Below are 16549 nucleotides of genomic sequence, written 5' to 3'. Positions count from 1 at the left end.
CTGGGAATTATTTAGCCAATGACATCATTTGGGACTCCCTTTCGCCTGCCCTTGGGAAAGTTCTGTATGAATTAAAACCTGCTGTTAAAATGTTGTCTGAGAACATCTGGCATTTTTTATTACTGTACTCCCTCTTATTATATTAATTCTCCAGTAATATCTCCATCAAGTCTGTTGCATTGTGAGATTTCTTAGAAAGACTTCTAGAACAGATAAAAGATTTATATATTGGGCACTTTAACCACAAAATGTTGTAAGCCCAGAAAGAATCTGCAATGTCTTTCCTTTCAAATAAAGTCTCAAATTATTTCAACCATGCAGAAAAAAAGGCCAAATGAGTCTCTCTGCTCATTTCATTTTTAATGAACTGATTATAAGTAATCAAACCAAACCACCTATCACTAGCATAATATTTTTCCAATGCCAAAAATTTCTGAGGATTTCAACCATTCATTCTGGTTAGTTGTCGGAAATGAACCTCAATTATCCAAGGACTTACATCTTGCTAATCTCTGATATTTGCTCCTATAAAGCCCATATCCAATAAATAAAATTTTTAAAAAAGAGATTTGGTCCTTTGCAGGGCTAAGGAAGTCCACATAACAAACACAGACAACAATCACCCTAATACTCCCCTGACCATGGTGGCACTTGGCCTCCTGGCTGCCCAAGCCAATTGAACTTTTCCACCCATCCATCAGAAGCATTTGCCCATTATTTCCACCTTCAAACACACATCATTCCCCTGCCCCCCATGATTTTTCTTTCTCTCCTGTATTCTATTAGTTATTTCCTTCCTGTGTGGCACCATCCCCAAACGCCACTTATTCAACAAATATTTATTGAGTAGGTCAGTGCTCATCAAGCAGTAGGCTGAACATTGTCCCTAAATATGGTTGCTCCCCAGAGTTGTTATTTAGTCCACTGTGCCTTTTTTCAATTTCCTCAGCACTGACATTTTAAAATCTCTATTTAGGCTGGAAATTCCCCCAAATCATTAGCTCCTGTCTTGATCTCACCCCTGGACCCAAAGTAAGATATGCACCTGCTCCAAAACCAGTGACACGTGAACATCCCATATACCCCTGGAAGTACCCAGGTCCAACAGTGAATCCACCATCTCTGCCCTCACCCAACTGGCACCTCCTCCAGGTACCTCCTGTCACCCTGAGTAGCACCACTGTCCACCCAATGTCCTCAGTCAAAAACAGCGCCATCACCCAGTTTCCTCATGGAGTGTGAGTGAGGGGTCAGAGTGCCTTGCAGCCTGAAATGAAGCTAAAAGAGAATCTTCTAATTCCAGCTGCTTTTCTTGTACCAATGTGTTGGAGAAGCGGGATGAAGCCTCATCACAAGTTGGGTTCTGAATGAAATCTGTGCACCTGGGTTCTAGCAAAAATTGAGGCTGGGAGGGAGAAGTGGGCCAAGCAACAGATCCCTAGAGGTGCTGGTGGAAATAGGTTTTACAATGAGCGCTCTGCCATTGCTAGAAGAGCCTGCAATGTTGGAAAACAAATTTGCTTGTCTTCAACACACACACACACACACACACACACACACACACACACACATTTTCTTGCCTCCCTGTTTTCCTGCAGAGAATTCCTCTGCAATTCTCTTCCCCTCCCCCTTCATCCACAACCACAGTTTCTCCTCATAATTCTCAAAAGACACGTCTCTTCCTCCTCCGGGAAGCTTTCCCTGACGCCCCCACTGTGTTTTCTGCCATCCTCTGTGCGCGGAGGTGTGTCTAGCACTGTTTGTTTACGTGTCTGTCTCCGTCTCCCCACCACACTCTCAGATCTTTGAGAGCAGGAGCCTGGTGCTCAGCCCTAGGTCATCACAGGGAAGATGATGAAGGAAAGGACCGCAGAGAAGAGCCCCAGTCAGGGAGCCCAGCGCAGACTAGCGGTGTCCATTTCCAGGCGCGCGGTGGAAGCGCAGCGGGGCCCAGCCAAGCGCCAAGTACACAGCATCTCTGGAGGGACTGGTGCCCGCGCCGCCGCCTGGAGGCAGCAGAACGTGCACTGAGGCGCTAGCATCCAAAAGGCTGGGGACTCCAGGGAGGCCCTGCCGGCACCCTACTCCCTAAGGTTCTCCTCCCGAAGCGAGTCGGGGGAGGAGGCCTCCGGGCCTCCGCACGCCCATTCAGTCTCCAGTGCCGGAGACCCTGTGGCCCGCCACCTCCGCTCTGTCCAGCGCAGAGCCTCTCAGATTTGCTGGGGCCCGGGATGGAACGCGGGCTGAGGACCGGGAAGAAGGCGCCAACGAGCTGAGGAAAAGAGCGGGCGGCCTCTCACCCCACCCTCGCGCCCTCCTAGGCGGGAAGAAAATAAGCCCCGAGAGGCCCCTCAGGGAGCTCGAGTCCCAAAGGCCTGGGAGCCTCCAGGGGCCGCAGCCCCCAGGTCCCTCTCCCTCCTTAACAGTGTGCCTCCCTACCTGGCTGGCTTTGTGGAACTGCTTCTTCAGCCCGGCCACAGACATCGCGGCTGCGTGAAGCCGGAGCGGGTGGTCTCGGGGTTTGGCCCTGACACGCGGACGCGACGTGCTGTGGCAGCCGGAGCCAGGGCCAGTCCCCGCGCGGCGGGGCTCCGCGGGGCCCGCCTCCCACGGCCACGGCCACGGCCACAGCCACAGCCACAGCCGCTGTCACACTCTCACACACGCGCGCACGCAGATGGCAACACTGCGTTCCAAAGCCCCTGCGCAGCCCATTGGCCAAGCCGCGGCTGTATGCAAATGAAACCGTTGGGGCCGCCTACGCTTCATTGTTGCGTAGAGACCTGCAGGACCTGAACCGCTGGGAAGAAGCTCCCGGGAAGCTGGATGAAGGGCTTTCCCGGGGATCTGGGGAGCAGGGCCACACAGGGCTTACTGCTGGGCGCCGAACCGGATGCATCTGGCTTTGAAATTGTCATGGAACGGGAAAAGGAATCACCTCTATGTGCTTCTGGGACCTGCTTTTACTATTTGGCATCAACATCGCCTCCCTCCGGCGCTCTTTCGGTAGATGTATGCTCTAAGAAAGGGGCGTTCGGAACTGTATCTGGGAAGGGAAATGCAAATGGACAGGGGACCTGCGAAAAGAGGAAGCTGCCTGTGGGCTGAGAGATGCTTTAGGTGCACTGTGCCCAAGCGATTTGGGTCCTCTGAGAACCCAAGAGTTGCGTAATTTGCCAATAAATGTAGTACTCGTTCCCTTGACTGCTGAGCCCATTGTCAACTGCGTTATGAGTGCCAACCTGAAAGGTGACATAAAAGCGCGTTCCATTTCATATCCGGAGGAATTTGCCATACCTGGGGCCCTGCTCCCTCCACAACCCCCACCTGGTGTGATAGGAGACATGACTTTGCACCTGGCATAGAGGTCAGCGCTTCCACAGTGAAGGCTCAGCCAGGAACACTGAACATGGTACACAGAATATGACATTAACTCTCCATAGCTACCCCCAACAAGCCCACTTTCATCTCTGAATCTGTCTTTTGAAGATCCCCAGAGCTCCTAAGACCTAAGTGGTAAGGCTTAACACTGAAACATCTTCCTCTGTCAGCATCCACCTAAAAACAACTTGTTTTTGTGATCTCTTACCAGGCCCCTATTTGAGGTGACTGGCAGATCTGTTTGCCCTGGATACCTTGGGTTTATGCCTGTGCTTTTTGTCTTCCACTCAGCTATAGGGTTTCTCCAGGACAAAACTCTTACAGCCTGTCCCATGGCCATTAGCTCTCAGCCCCCAGCCTGGTCTGAGTCCTAACTTCATCCTAGTAAGGACTGGGCAAGTAACTACAGCTGTTTTCTCATATTGGCCTGGAGAACAAGGATTGGAGTCCATAGTGTTTTCCCTCTGATATGGTAGAAAATGTGTGGAGATAGTGGAGATTCTGGGATAAGAGCTCCTAATCTTTAGTGATTTAATGAGTATGACTTGGGATTTAACTGGCCAAGGGGTAGCTGACACCAATTACATATAAATAACTAGAAGGTTTGAAGGTGGTGACAGCTGGATGGGAATAGCATAGCAAGATGACCTGTCCACACAGCAGTCCCAACCCCACTCAACAGGATTCACCCACTGGGTAGTTACCCTTTAAGGCAGAAAGCCAGCTGGGTTCAGGGCTGTGTAGAACATACTTGCCTGTTTTTTCCATCCACAACAGTAATCTAAACAGCACAGGCTCAGAGGAACTTCCCCCTAAACCAATCTGGCTCTGTGCTATTTGGGAAAAAGGTAGGTTCTTTTAAGAATAGCTTATTGGTATTTCTTCCATGATTGGTAGCATATGCAAGTTTCCTACTTCAGTCAATTTTGGTAATGTAAAGCCTTAACTTAATCAAAGGTGGAGTTATAGATCACATTCTCATAATTTTTAAACTTTAGAATCTTTCATATACATTTTTCCTTTGTAAAAGTATTTATGTTTTTTTTAGTTTTTTCAATGATTAGACTCATTGGAAGTTTGCCAGTTGGATTGGTCTTTTAAACCAACTTTTAATTTATTCATCATTGTTATCAAGTGTACAGCATCTAGCTCTGCTGAACATTGACCATAGCTACCAGAATGAAAGCTAAGCTATTCCCTGCTTCTTTCAGGGACTCACTCCAGCTTCAAAACTCCAGCAGATAGCATGTAATTTGCTAAGTCCAGATGATGTGCCCAGGAACCACGAGTCACACCATGGTGGATTTCTCTAATGTAGGAAGCTATACAGTCAAAAACCAAACAAAACTAAAAGGCAATAACAAATGTCCACTAATGTTTATTTGAGTCTCCTTTATGTTTCCTTAATTTCTACAGTTGGATATATGGTTTGTTTGTTTTATTCTTTCTTATTTTCTAAACAGACCGGACTGATAAAATATTTGCATTTATATTCTCTATCATTATCAATAAACATTGTATGAAAGCTGTGACTAGAATGTACCATGGTCAGGGCACCTGGGCCAGGGCTACCTCATTCCCTCCTACTCCACCAGGACATAGCAGTCTGGGAGACCTTGGGGAGAGAACATACTGGGCCCAGTTTATTTGGTCTGAAACAGCAAAAGAATCCGGTTTAAATGGGTACATGACATCAGTTTTTGAGGTCAGGAGGCAAAGATGGAGAGAAGACAATTTTAAGAGAAATTTTGAGATAAAGAATCATGACATTGTTTTAAAAAATTAAAAATAAATGTTTTCTTAAGTATGTATTTTCCATTATACAGCACTTAAAGAAAATTAGGAAAGTATCAAAAAGAAAAAAAAGGATGGGAAAATTACCTTTGGGATCATATTAAAACACCTACTCAATATATTGTCATTTTTATTTCTTTATTTTTAAAATTTTTTTTACAATCTGATATATAAGACTTTAAGTTATACATATTTGGGGCCACCATATGATATTTTGATACATGTATACATTGTACATTGTGCAATGTTTAAATTAGGCTATACATATCTATTTCCTCAAGAACTTATTTCTTTAGGGTGAAAATATTCAAATTCCTTTTTTCTAGTATTTTGAAATATGCTTATATTATTGTTACTTGTGGTCATCCTACCATGCAACAACCCAGATCTTCTTACTCCTAACTCTTAGTATCCTTGGATCAACCTCTCCCCATCCTTCCACTCTCCAGAGTCTCTGATGACCATCACTTTACTCAACTTCTGTGTGATCAAGGTGTTTAGATTACACATATGAGTGAGATCATGAAGAATTTGTCTTCCCATGCCTGGCTTCTTTCACTTAAAATAATGATTTCCAGTTTCACCTATATTGTCACAAATGAATATTTTGTCATTTTTAATAGTCTTTTTCCTGTACAAAATGCAAACATAACCATATCACATTAACATACTCTTTTGTCTTCTTTGTTCTCTTCATTAGATGAACTTTTTCTATATTGTCTGGTCTTCACACATTATTTTCACGGTAACTTACTTGGATCTATCAATATTTATTTTATCGTTTTCTATTATTACATATTTAAGAGGGTTTCTCCCCAAATTTTTTTTCATAAGTTAAACAATTTAGCATTAAACATCTCTTTTCATAATATGGTTTTCTTCCTCTATTTAGGATTAGTTCCTTAGGATGGATTCTGAGGTAGAAAATTAGTGCACAAAAGGACTCGAATAATTCTAAGTACAAATCAACATATTTTATATATATATATATATATAAAACAGTTTTAATTGATACCTTGATACATGGTCATTAAAAAGGGAGGAGAACAAAGAAACATGATTTGTGTTTTCCACTTGCCTTGAATTGAATTCCATGTCATTAAGAAGCTGATTAACCTATGGCCTGAAACAAGCTCCAGATCGAAGTTCTTGGCAGCACCCAGAGAGCTGAGTCTTACATTAACCTTTTTTGGGTAGTTTAATCATGGCCTCTCAATTTCTAGCTTTGACTCCCATTTTCCCGGAAAAATGTGCTTACCTGGACTCCCTTCTCAGGAGACATCCTGGGTCACTCATGCACAGAAGGACAGGGCTTGGCTCAGTGTGCTAAGAATTTATATTAACCAGACCTAGAAACATTCTTTCCCTCACATTTTCACATACCTAGCTGCAGCATAAAGTGAGAGCATGGTTACTATTTTGCTTTCCTTATAACTTCATAGACCTCCCCCACCCCCCACTCCTGCCCCCACACATCTTGGAAAGACGTGTGCCCATCAGTGTGGTAAGAGAGCAGACATGATGGCAATTTGCCTTGAACTTGCAAGATCACAACTGGGAACAATGTATAGATTTTCTTCACTTATCATTTTACATAAAGCTGAGGGAAAATCAATTGATCCATGAAGGAAAGGCTAGAAAGACTTTTTATTTTAAAATGCAGAGGAGAAAACCTGGATGATTTAATTTATTTAGAAATGGAGAATGAAGGGAGGGCATCATTTCAACAATAAAGGCAAATATAATGAACCAATGAATTAATTGCCTGTTATAGTTATAAGAAATGCATGAACTATTATTCTGAATTCTATAAGCATTGTTAGAATTCTGTGTCATACTGCAACCATAATTGCCCTTTGTTAATTACATAGGTTCTATTTTACATTTCCATATCTTCCCCCAAGGGATTTGTTGTTCATTTCCAATAAATAGATGCATAAAGTTTACATCTGGGATGAGGGGTTTAGTTGAGCCCTACAGATAGCTTTAGTAAACTACTGCTGCCACCTTGTGGTGTTACTGAGAATTGACAGGGTAAACCTCTGAACTTAAAGTACATCAGGTAGTGGTCAGTTTCATACGCATTTATGCTTCAAAGTTTTTAAAGAGCACGCAGCACCTTTAGCTACATTGTAGCACATTTGAATCGTGGTGAGTGCAAAAGTGGTGCTGTAGTTCTTATTGTAAGAATTTCAAGACAGCTGTCCCATTCCTGTGGCCAAATAGGAGAAGAACAAAGAGAGAATGGTGTCACGGTCCCAAAAGAAGAATTTCAAGAAAGTAATGGAAGTGGCCACTAGAGCCAGTGGTTATAAAAAATAAAAAAATAAAAAAAAAAAAAGACCCAGCATCCCAATTTCATCACTTCCTACCTATCTCCATTCCTCGCTTCCTCCTTTTATCCTCCTTTTATTCCCTCCCACAGCAGCACTGTCTAGAACTTTCTGTGATGCTGGAAATGTTCTATATCTATACTTTCCAGTACTGGTAACCATTAGCCACACTTAAAAGGTGGCATTGGAGGTTTCTAATTTTTAGTTTTATGTAGTTTCAATTAATTAAAATTTAAATAGTCATGTGGCTAGTGATGGCTGTGTTAGCTTAGCTCTATAAATCTGCTTTATTTACTGCAGTGTTCCCAGTACCAGAGAGTATTGGAATCCTGGAGCTGCTCAATAAGCATAAATATTCATTTAGTGAATAAATAAATGACAATGAAGAGGGCAGAGAGGACCTAAAGACACCAGATTTAACCAGAAGCTGGGGGTGATGTTTAAGGAGTAATGGAAGAAACAGGTGGAGAAGAAGGGTCAAGGAAATTTGAGGTATTGCTGTTTGTGTTGTATATTGAAAGTGATGTGAGCAGTGGTTCTAAAAGTATTTACTCCTTTGGGTTGGTGTGGGTTGGCTCTGCAGCCAGAAAATGGACTAAGGGCTGGGAATCCTGCCCTGATGGTCAGCAGAAGGGAGTATAGGAAATACGGTTTTCTCACGGATACATCTGACCAGGCATTTACAGAAGCTATCAAGGCGAACAGGAAATTCCCATCAAAATGTGTCTCTGGGCTCCCAAGACTGGGAGCTCCTTAACTGGTCTTTGAGCATGCTAAGACCTCACAGGTGTTGTATGAAATAGATTGAAGTTGTGGGCCCCTCTGAAATTGGGAGCAACTTCCTCATGCTGAGAGTGGAAGCTGAGGGACACCAAGAAAGCTGAGAGTGGCGGCGATTGCCCCCTGTCCAACCTGTCTAGCACAGGCTAACTCAATCTGCATATGTATTATTTTCTGCCTTTTGTCCCATTTTGTTCCCTCTTCAGGTCAACTAAATCTATATATGTACAGCACTTGACTTTGGTTTCTATAAATTGTAACGGCTTCCTTGGGAGAAACAGTTTAGCTGCTTCTCCCCAGTTTAGTCAAACTACATGAAGTTCATTTTTCCTTTTTCCATTTTTATCTATTTCCTATGTGCACAGGCAGCTGAATCCAGTAAGTCGAGATCTAGGCTAGGAGGCTTTGTTAAATGCATGAGATATTTTCATTAGTGTCACTATTACACATGACTTTATTCTCTTTCTGGTCAATGTGGGCCCTCATTGACCAGACAGGTTCTGGCCTTGGAACCAAGATTACCCACACTCCTCTGCCTGTCTCCATTCTAAAGTATCAACTAGAAATAATGCCCTTATGATGCTCATTGTAACTTACCGCTTGGGGGCAGTCAGCTTCCTTTTATAAAATGTGCTGAATTAGTACATTGAATATACCAATTCTCAGGGATTAGAGGCCATAGTTATGGAATTGTATTCCACGGAAACCATTTTAAGAAAAATAAAAAAGAATGACATAGACATTTAATTTTAAGAATGCTTGGTAGGCCAATAAAAAGTGTGCTTTCTACACTCATTACTCTATGAGTCATAGAAAACGAAATCCCCAGATTGACTTCATATTTCTCTTTTCACTGCCCTTGTGAGAAAAATTGTGGTTCCGTGTAAGTTTAGGAGTTTGCTGCATTTACACATGTAGAAGAAGTACATGTAGCATCTGGCATTTCAAGGATTTCCCGCTTGTGCTTTGTGTGCTTCTAATCACACAAGAAAAGTTTGTCTATGATCTTTCCCTAGATTGATTTTATTTTCAAGTTAGTCCATCATTATTATGATTGTGGTCTGTAGGGGGCAGCAGTGGACCTCAAAGTGAAACTGCAGAACCTAAAAATGCACTGTTTCCTGTGGTTCCAGAGCTCACCACATAACCCTCCCCCATCTTTGCTGTGTACATAAATTCCCTGAGGAACTGGTTAGAGTACAGTTTCTGATTCCTTAGGTCTGCAGTAGATCCCAAGGCCTGTGATTCTGCATTTCTCGCAAGTTCTCAGGTAATACTGATGCTGCTGGTTCCAATAGCAAAGCTATAAGTGACAAATCCCTAACAATCTCTCAGAGACCCACATGCAGTTTTTCTATTTAACATACACTTATTAGATGAACATGCACAACCAAAGCCCCTGTATTCTGATAGATTGGCTAGATGAACAACAGCTGAGTCCCAGGTGTGTCGTTCCCTTGGCCATGTCATTTTCTGTCTTGTGGCTTAGCATCTCTGTTGTAAACTCATCACCTTGACCCCAGTGGTAATAGGATTCTGAGCCCGAATTTGCAGATTTTTCCCAAAGAGTAGAATGTGCTTCCACCCATGAAGTATAGTGGCCTACAGCCAACTTCCATGGCCCAGGTCATAGCAGGGCCCTGTATATGTAAGGAGAAAGAATGGCAGTGTGCATGGGACATGCTGGGCTCAATGTGCACTTTTATGGCAACTCTGTGAGATATGTCTGACCCAAATCAGGTATGAGGAGGTCGAGTTCAGAGAGATGAAGCATCACCCAATGAAATATGATTGGCCCACAATCTGACTCTGGCCACCGAAGCCCACATTGACCTAGAAAGAATCAGGACTTGGATGTATCTGAGAATATTTTGCTCTAAAATATACTAGGGTTCATTCATTAAACACATATTTAATGATAATCTTGTATGTGCCTGGCCTTGTGATGGGAGTGGGCAGAGAGAAATCCTACAGGAGCTGATATTTGAAATACGTAGGCAGGCTTCCATGGATTGTCTCATGTGATCTTGGGAAAAGCTATCCCCCTTCAGGTGCTTTTCTTTGACCAGAGGAATACAGAACTACTCAATTGGCATTACCTGGTATATATTTGGAGACTGGAGGACTTTGTGTCTTAATGGGGCCCATATTTCATTGTGGTTTATTGTGGTTTTATTTTCCTCCCTACTAGACTCTGAGCTGGGGAAAAATGGCTTAGTAAGCATGTTTTGGATCAATGGCCCTGTCCCATCCATTTACCTAACATCTGACCCCTTCTCACACCTTCTGTCCACCCATGCTGGGGAACAAGAAAGCCAAGGCAGTAGAAGTGATAGAAGACATCCAGTGCTGATGTCCATTCTCTCTCTGTCACCCACCCTCCTTGTGGATTGTGAGTTTGCTTTGTTCAAGCTTCTGAAAAATAAAGTTTTCCTTGTCTATCTGTGTACACACACATACCCTGACTGGAACAGAAACCCATGAACCCTGTCACTCCACAAAATTTGAGAAGTAAATGAATGACTTAAGATCTTACCCATGGGTTTTGCCAGCAGGAATGAATTGACTTTAAAGTTCATTTAGTTTTAGGCAAAAGTGACGTCAGCTGTTAGCAATCAGGATACCGGTTCCCTCTGGGAGTGGCAGGCAAGCCTGGATGGGGCCACAATGAGACTCTGAATGCTGCGGATGTTCATTCTCAGCCTGGGAACAGGGTACATGAGAGGGTTAACTTTGAAACTCAACGGGGATGCACTCTAATTTTGAGTGCACTTTTTTCTGTATACAAAAAATTATATACAGTTCCTAACTTTAAAAGATTTTTTACTACCTATTGCAGTGATTTCTAAAACATGAACAAAATTAGAGTGCATAAATCGATGACAATGAACAAATGTCCTGAGTTTTCTCCTTTGCAAGTCCTTCACTTCTGTTTAAAAACAAAACAAATCACCAATTACCTAATCCTGGCCACCCCCATGCACTATGTTTCAGGCTCAAAAACTTCAAAAAACGACCCGTCCTCTCCTGTTTTCCATTCTGTTTTTACCCTCCCCCCCTGACACTTGTCAGATGACCTCACCTGATTTTTATATAGAAAATTGAGTCCATCTGGTTTTAGCTCCTTCCAGCCCCCTCATCTCCACTTGAATGTGATCCTGGGAATCCACATTTCTCCCCCTTACTTACCTCTGATCCTGAGGAGGAGCCTCATCTCTGCTTCTCTCTGAAGCTAGTGTCCCTGTATTTGGCCCTGACACAGGGCTCCAGGAGGGGACATGCCCACCCCACCAGCAGCAAAGGCTGGCTGTTCCAGACCTGGACCCAGTTCACTTCCCAAGATCTTCAATTTCAGAAAAAGAATGTGAGCCTATTCCCTACCCCTTGGGGATTTTGGTAGGGTTCTCCTCTAGGATTTGAGTTCGCTTTCTATATAATGTTAACCCTTTGATTTTTGTCTTACATTTTCCCAATTTCCAGGCAAGGGGTCTCATTTTCAGAGGTCTTTCAAGTTTATATGTTCAGGTTTTTGCAAATAATTCAATTGAATGGACAAAATACTTGAATTTCTCTGAAACTGCTTAACTCTAAACTGAGTGTCCTGGCTGTGCAGTCTCAGAGTTCAAGTCTAGGCCTTGGTTTTTTTGTCACAAGAGCCAGATAAAATTTCTAGCAGGGAAGCACCAGGTGTCATCTGATCCAGGTCCAATTGTGCTGGAGGGCCCTGGAGAAGCCCAGTTTGCCTGAAAGTCAAAGCTGATACAACTCCCTTAATGACACATTTTCCTAAAATTCATAGTTGTGTAACTATTCTAGTTCACATATGCACTGCTCCTGAGGCAGCCCCTTGCCCTCCATCATGTGTGGGAATCCTATGGTCACTTCATCTGGGGAGTGAAGTGCAAACTTGCTTCCTTGATGAGGCACATTGTCCAAGGTTCAACCTGTACCACTGTCCATGGTATACTTGTCCACTATTTTGGAGCTATTTAAGGTAGCTTTTGATGTCTTCCCACTTCTTTTACCTTTGATAATATCATTTAGCCTTCCTAAAGGTACTTCAACTTCATTTTCATGTTTCTAGTATGTATTTAACCAATTTCTAGAATTTATGCTCAAGGTATCAGCTTTATCTTCTTGAAGTATCTTATTGCCACTTTATTGATTTAAAATTGATTTTACAATTTAAAATTGATGTAACACAGGGAATTATTAAGCAAAATATAGTGTACAGAGTGTTTATGCCTAATTAATGAGTCCTGCCCAGATGGTTAGAGTGAAAAGAGGTAAAGAGTGCAGCTCCTTTGCACTGTGTTTTTAAACTAAATTTAAAAATTAGAAGTCACAAGATACTGATTAAAACACTCAACATTATGTGCTTGAATTTTAAAAACATTTTTGTGATTTTTTTTTCTCCTTCTACTCCACTGTTTCCCTAGAGCCCATGCCCTCCAAGGTTAAGGAAAGGATGCTCGTAATATAACCCAAGTCTTAGAAGAAGGCAGACATTCTTCATAAAATATGGGAGATATGCCAACAGCACGAGTTAGCTGATATATTTTAGATAATCCACCTGGAGACCAGATGACCATAATGGCCTTTTTCCATCCCACCAGCTGGATTTGAGTCTTCCTCTACTGTCTTCAGCAATGGGTCTAGGCAAGACAGGAAAACCCCTAAGGCCTAACCCACAGATTGGCAATGCACACCCAGGGCCACAGCCATAAATTGTCTCAATAAGGAAAAAATGAGAGAAAAAGTACAGGTTCCAGGGGGCGGCAAGGAAGACATCCAAGGGGAAGTGTACTGCTCCTGCACTAAGCAGGGTAATCATGGACCACAAACATGGAAGAGCTACTGAGAAGACATAATATGACTGTCTGTAAAGAGTGGCCCAAAATTCTAGCAAGAAAACCTGCTGGTCATCCCTCTGCTAGTCATAGAAATGAACTGGGAAGACTGATCCCTTTTCACTCCAAACAGATGGATTCTATCTCTTGCACAATTAAGTTAAGAATTGATTGAAGGAGGCTTTCACTTAAAGCAGACACTCATTTTTCTTCACCTCTTCCCAAAACTGCATAGCCAAGACATTAAAGGAATAAGAAAGTAGATGAGAGAAGAGATGACAAATTAGAGATGTTAACCAAATTTGGGGAAAAAATGAAAAACAACTGAATCAATGGTGTTGGCTGATTGATTAAAGCAGAAATCTGACTGCTTTCAGGGGATGAGAAAGTGGTTAAAAAGAAACTGACTCCCCATCCAGAGCCTGCAAAACTTCAGAAACTGAGGCATAGACACCTGTAGAGGGAGGGGAGGACATGTCAGTTAGTGCAGGCTTCGATCAGGACTGGTGAATGTCCAGGAGGAGCAGATGGGCCTCCCAGCTCAGCCCTTACTGCCAGGAAATAACCCTCCCTGTCTTTGCAGAAGACAGGATGCCTCTTCTCCAGAGGCTGAAACAGAGATATCCTGGTTGAGGGTGGAGCAGTGAAAGGCATCTTACTGCATGAGGAAATGACCTCCTTTTCCTGCCCTTTCCACATTTGGTTCTGAGAATGTAGAGAGGTGTCCATACGTGACAACCATGGGACATGGAGATCCATTGGTATGTGTGACTGCATAAGAGGAGTGTTAGTGTTGTTTTAGAATGTTTTGATTTGAATCTGTGATAATTAGTTTCTATAAAACTAGGAAAAAAAGGCAGCCAGGTGCAGTGTCACACACCTGTAATCCCATTAACTCTGGAGGCTGAGTGGGGAGGATCACAAATAAAAAGCCAGTTTGGGCAACTTAGTGAGGCCCTGACTCAAAATAAAATTTTAGAAAAGGGCTGGAGATGTAGCTCAGTGGTAGAGGGATCCTGGGTTCAATCCTCAGGACCACAAAAAAATGAATAAAACAAGCAGTTGTCAAAATGGTACAAGGACAATAAAATCATAATACACGTTCTTGCAATGGACAATATTTGCATAATTCTAGAAATGATAATAGAAAATATTAATTGGAAAAAAAGTGATACAACTAAGTTGAGAGGATAAAAAGAGAACATGTGATTTAGAAGACAATATATTCTGATCATAGCAAATCAATGGATAATTTGTAAAATTTTAAAGATCACAAATAGTATAAGCATGTCATGTAGAAGTATCAAGATTTTAAAAAGATAAAAGAAAAAAACTAAGAGTATAAAGTTATTTCTTCTGAGAGTTGAAATGGGGAACAGAAATTAAGGTTTAGGAAAGCCAGAGTAAAGGACTACTCACTTTCCTATAAGCCATGTAGTATCATTTGACTTTTTAAAACTATGCACATATATAGCTTCAATAAGGATAAATTACATTTTGGAAAGGAATTTGTTGGACATTCTTAAGAATTAAGTGTGTGCACGGGTGTGCCCTTCGTTGAGAGGGGATTAGACCACTGCTCTGCTCCTTTTAATCACCAGCAGATGTGCGGATTTCTTCAGGGTATAAGAGATTTCAAGAGGGCACATGTGACCAGCCTAGCAGCTGATCAGCACAACTGATTTAGTTTATTGGCTCCGCCATACTTACTTCCAAGTTAAATCAAACAGGTGGCTGGAATTGAGGAACTGTGATGTAGTGTCTTGCTATGCCCATTTGAACTCACTAAAACTGAGCCAAGGGGTACCTACCTGCCTTGACAGCTAAACAGAATGGTCTTCAAGGATTGAAGTAGCCTCAGAACAAATGGTGATATTGCTGGGGGTGGGGTTGAGGGCTGGGGGTAGATGTATATATATAGCAGTGGTATCTGTGCTAGAGCTACTAGAAAGGAACCCAGTTTGGGAACTGGATGTGTCAGTTGAGGATGGGGATCACATCTTATTTTGCAACATAGAAGATGTTTTCCACAAAGACCTTTCTGGAGAAAGGAGAAAATGCAAGGAAAGGTAGTCCATGAAAGTCGTGTATACAGCTTAATTATGTGGTGCAATCTTTTTCATTTTATTTTTATTCATTTCCAGAGGGATGGCAAATTACAGACAAAATGGAGCTGTTCTTCCACATTTACTAGTGTTGTGACTAAGTAGACTTCAAGGATGCTTAATTGGTGTTTGCATGACTTATTTTATCATCCTTTAGTTTTAAGCCATAGAGGTTTATTTTAAAGTAGGTTTCTCATAGATAGCATATAGTTGAATCTTCCTTTTACTAAATTCAATCTGATCATCTCTGACCTTTAATTGGAATACTTAGACCATTTATATTTAATGTAATCATTAATATGGTTGGTTTTAAATCTTGCTATGCATTTTCTATGTCTCTCATCTACTTTTGTTACTTTTTTCTCTTTTGTGTTAATTAGGAATTTTTTAGGATTCCATTTTGTTTCTATAATTGGCTAATTAACTATAGCCAATAGTGTTAACTGTTTTGTTTTTTAGTAATTGCTTTAGGTTTACAATATGCATCTCTACTATCATAGCCAACCTACAAATAATATCACTTCACATATTATGTATGATGCTTAGAATACTGTGGTGAGTTTTCATTTTAATGAGAAGCCAGAAGGGAGTACATTGGGAACTACTGACTAGATAATAATTTTGAATCAGAAGTTGCCACCTTGTACTTGGTCATTTTAAAAATTTAAATATTCTATCCAACTATGATTTAATGCATAGACTTCTGTGATTTACCTCTTCATGCAATTACACCATTCATGTAAACTTACGTTCTTTGTTCCATCAATATTTTGTGTTTAATTTCACATCTGGTATTCATATTCCAGACCCTTTTTAAAAATGCCTAATATATGTTCCCATTCTTTTACTGATCTTTTTAATCACATAATTCCTTACATTGTCTCTTGTTGATGACACAAAATTAGGTTTTGTGTATTGAGTCAATATTTTGATAAAGGAATCTAATATTCAGTTTGACATTTACACTTAACACAACTGACATAGTTGGTTTTAACTTTATTATGTTGTTCTATGCTTTTTGTCTATTATGTTTCCATGTTATTTCTTGAATTGTTAACTGCCCTCGAGTTTCATTTTTTTTCTACTTTTACTTTGGTTGTTCTTTCTTAGTTTCTTTTGTAGGTTTTTCTTCCTCTATCTATTCCTCAAATGTTAGGATTTCTCAGTGTTCTTCCTTAGTTCTTTTCTCTTCACTCTATTTTTTTTAATGGAGAGCATTTCATTTATTATTGGTCCTTAATTTTTACTTATGTACTTTTCACTGCCAAAGCTATCTATCTGTGACCATAGGCAAGTTACTTAATAT

At 41.5% G+C, this 16549-nt stretch overlaps 1 protein-coding gene across 5 annotated transcripts in view; it reads right to left on the bottom strand.

Moving 5' to 3' along the window:
• LOC306654118 (endophilin-A3) overlaps positions 1–16549 on the bottom strand; it is a 578788-nt gene that overhangs the window by 536947 nt on the left and 25292 nt on the right. For 3 of the 5 annotated variants that reach the window (XM_079127387.1, XM_079127383.1, XM_079127384.1), the window contains exon 1: positions 2440–2653. The exons of 1 other annotated variant lie outside the window; for it this stretch is intronic. In XM_079127387.1, the coding sequence (XP_078983513.1) occupies positions 2440–2484 (45 nt within the window). In that variant the 5' untranslated portion in view covers positions 2485–2653. Of the gene's footprint in view, positions 1–2439; positions 2655–16549 lie in introns of those variants that run through there. One more of the 5 variants, XM_079127382.1, reaches the window with a different exon arrangement.

This window comes from Sciurus vulgaris, assembly GCF_902686455.1.
Source record: "Sciurus vulgaris genome assembly, chromosome: 2".
Lineage (NCBI taxonomy): Eukaryota > Metazoa > Chordata > Mammalia > Rodentia > Sciuridae > Sciurus > Sciurus vulgaris.
Note: the sequence above shows the minus strand (reverse complement) of the source record. Positions and strands in the feature narration are given on the sequence as shown.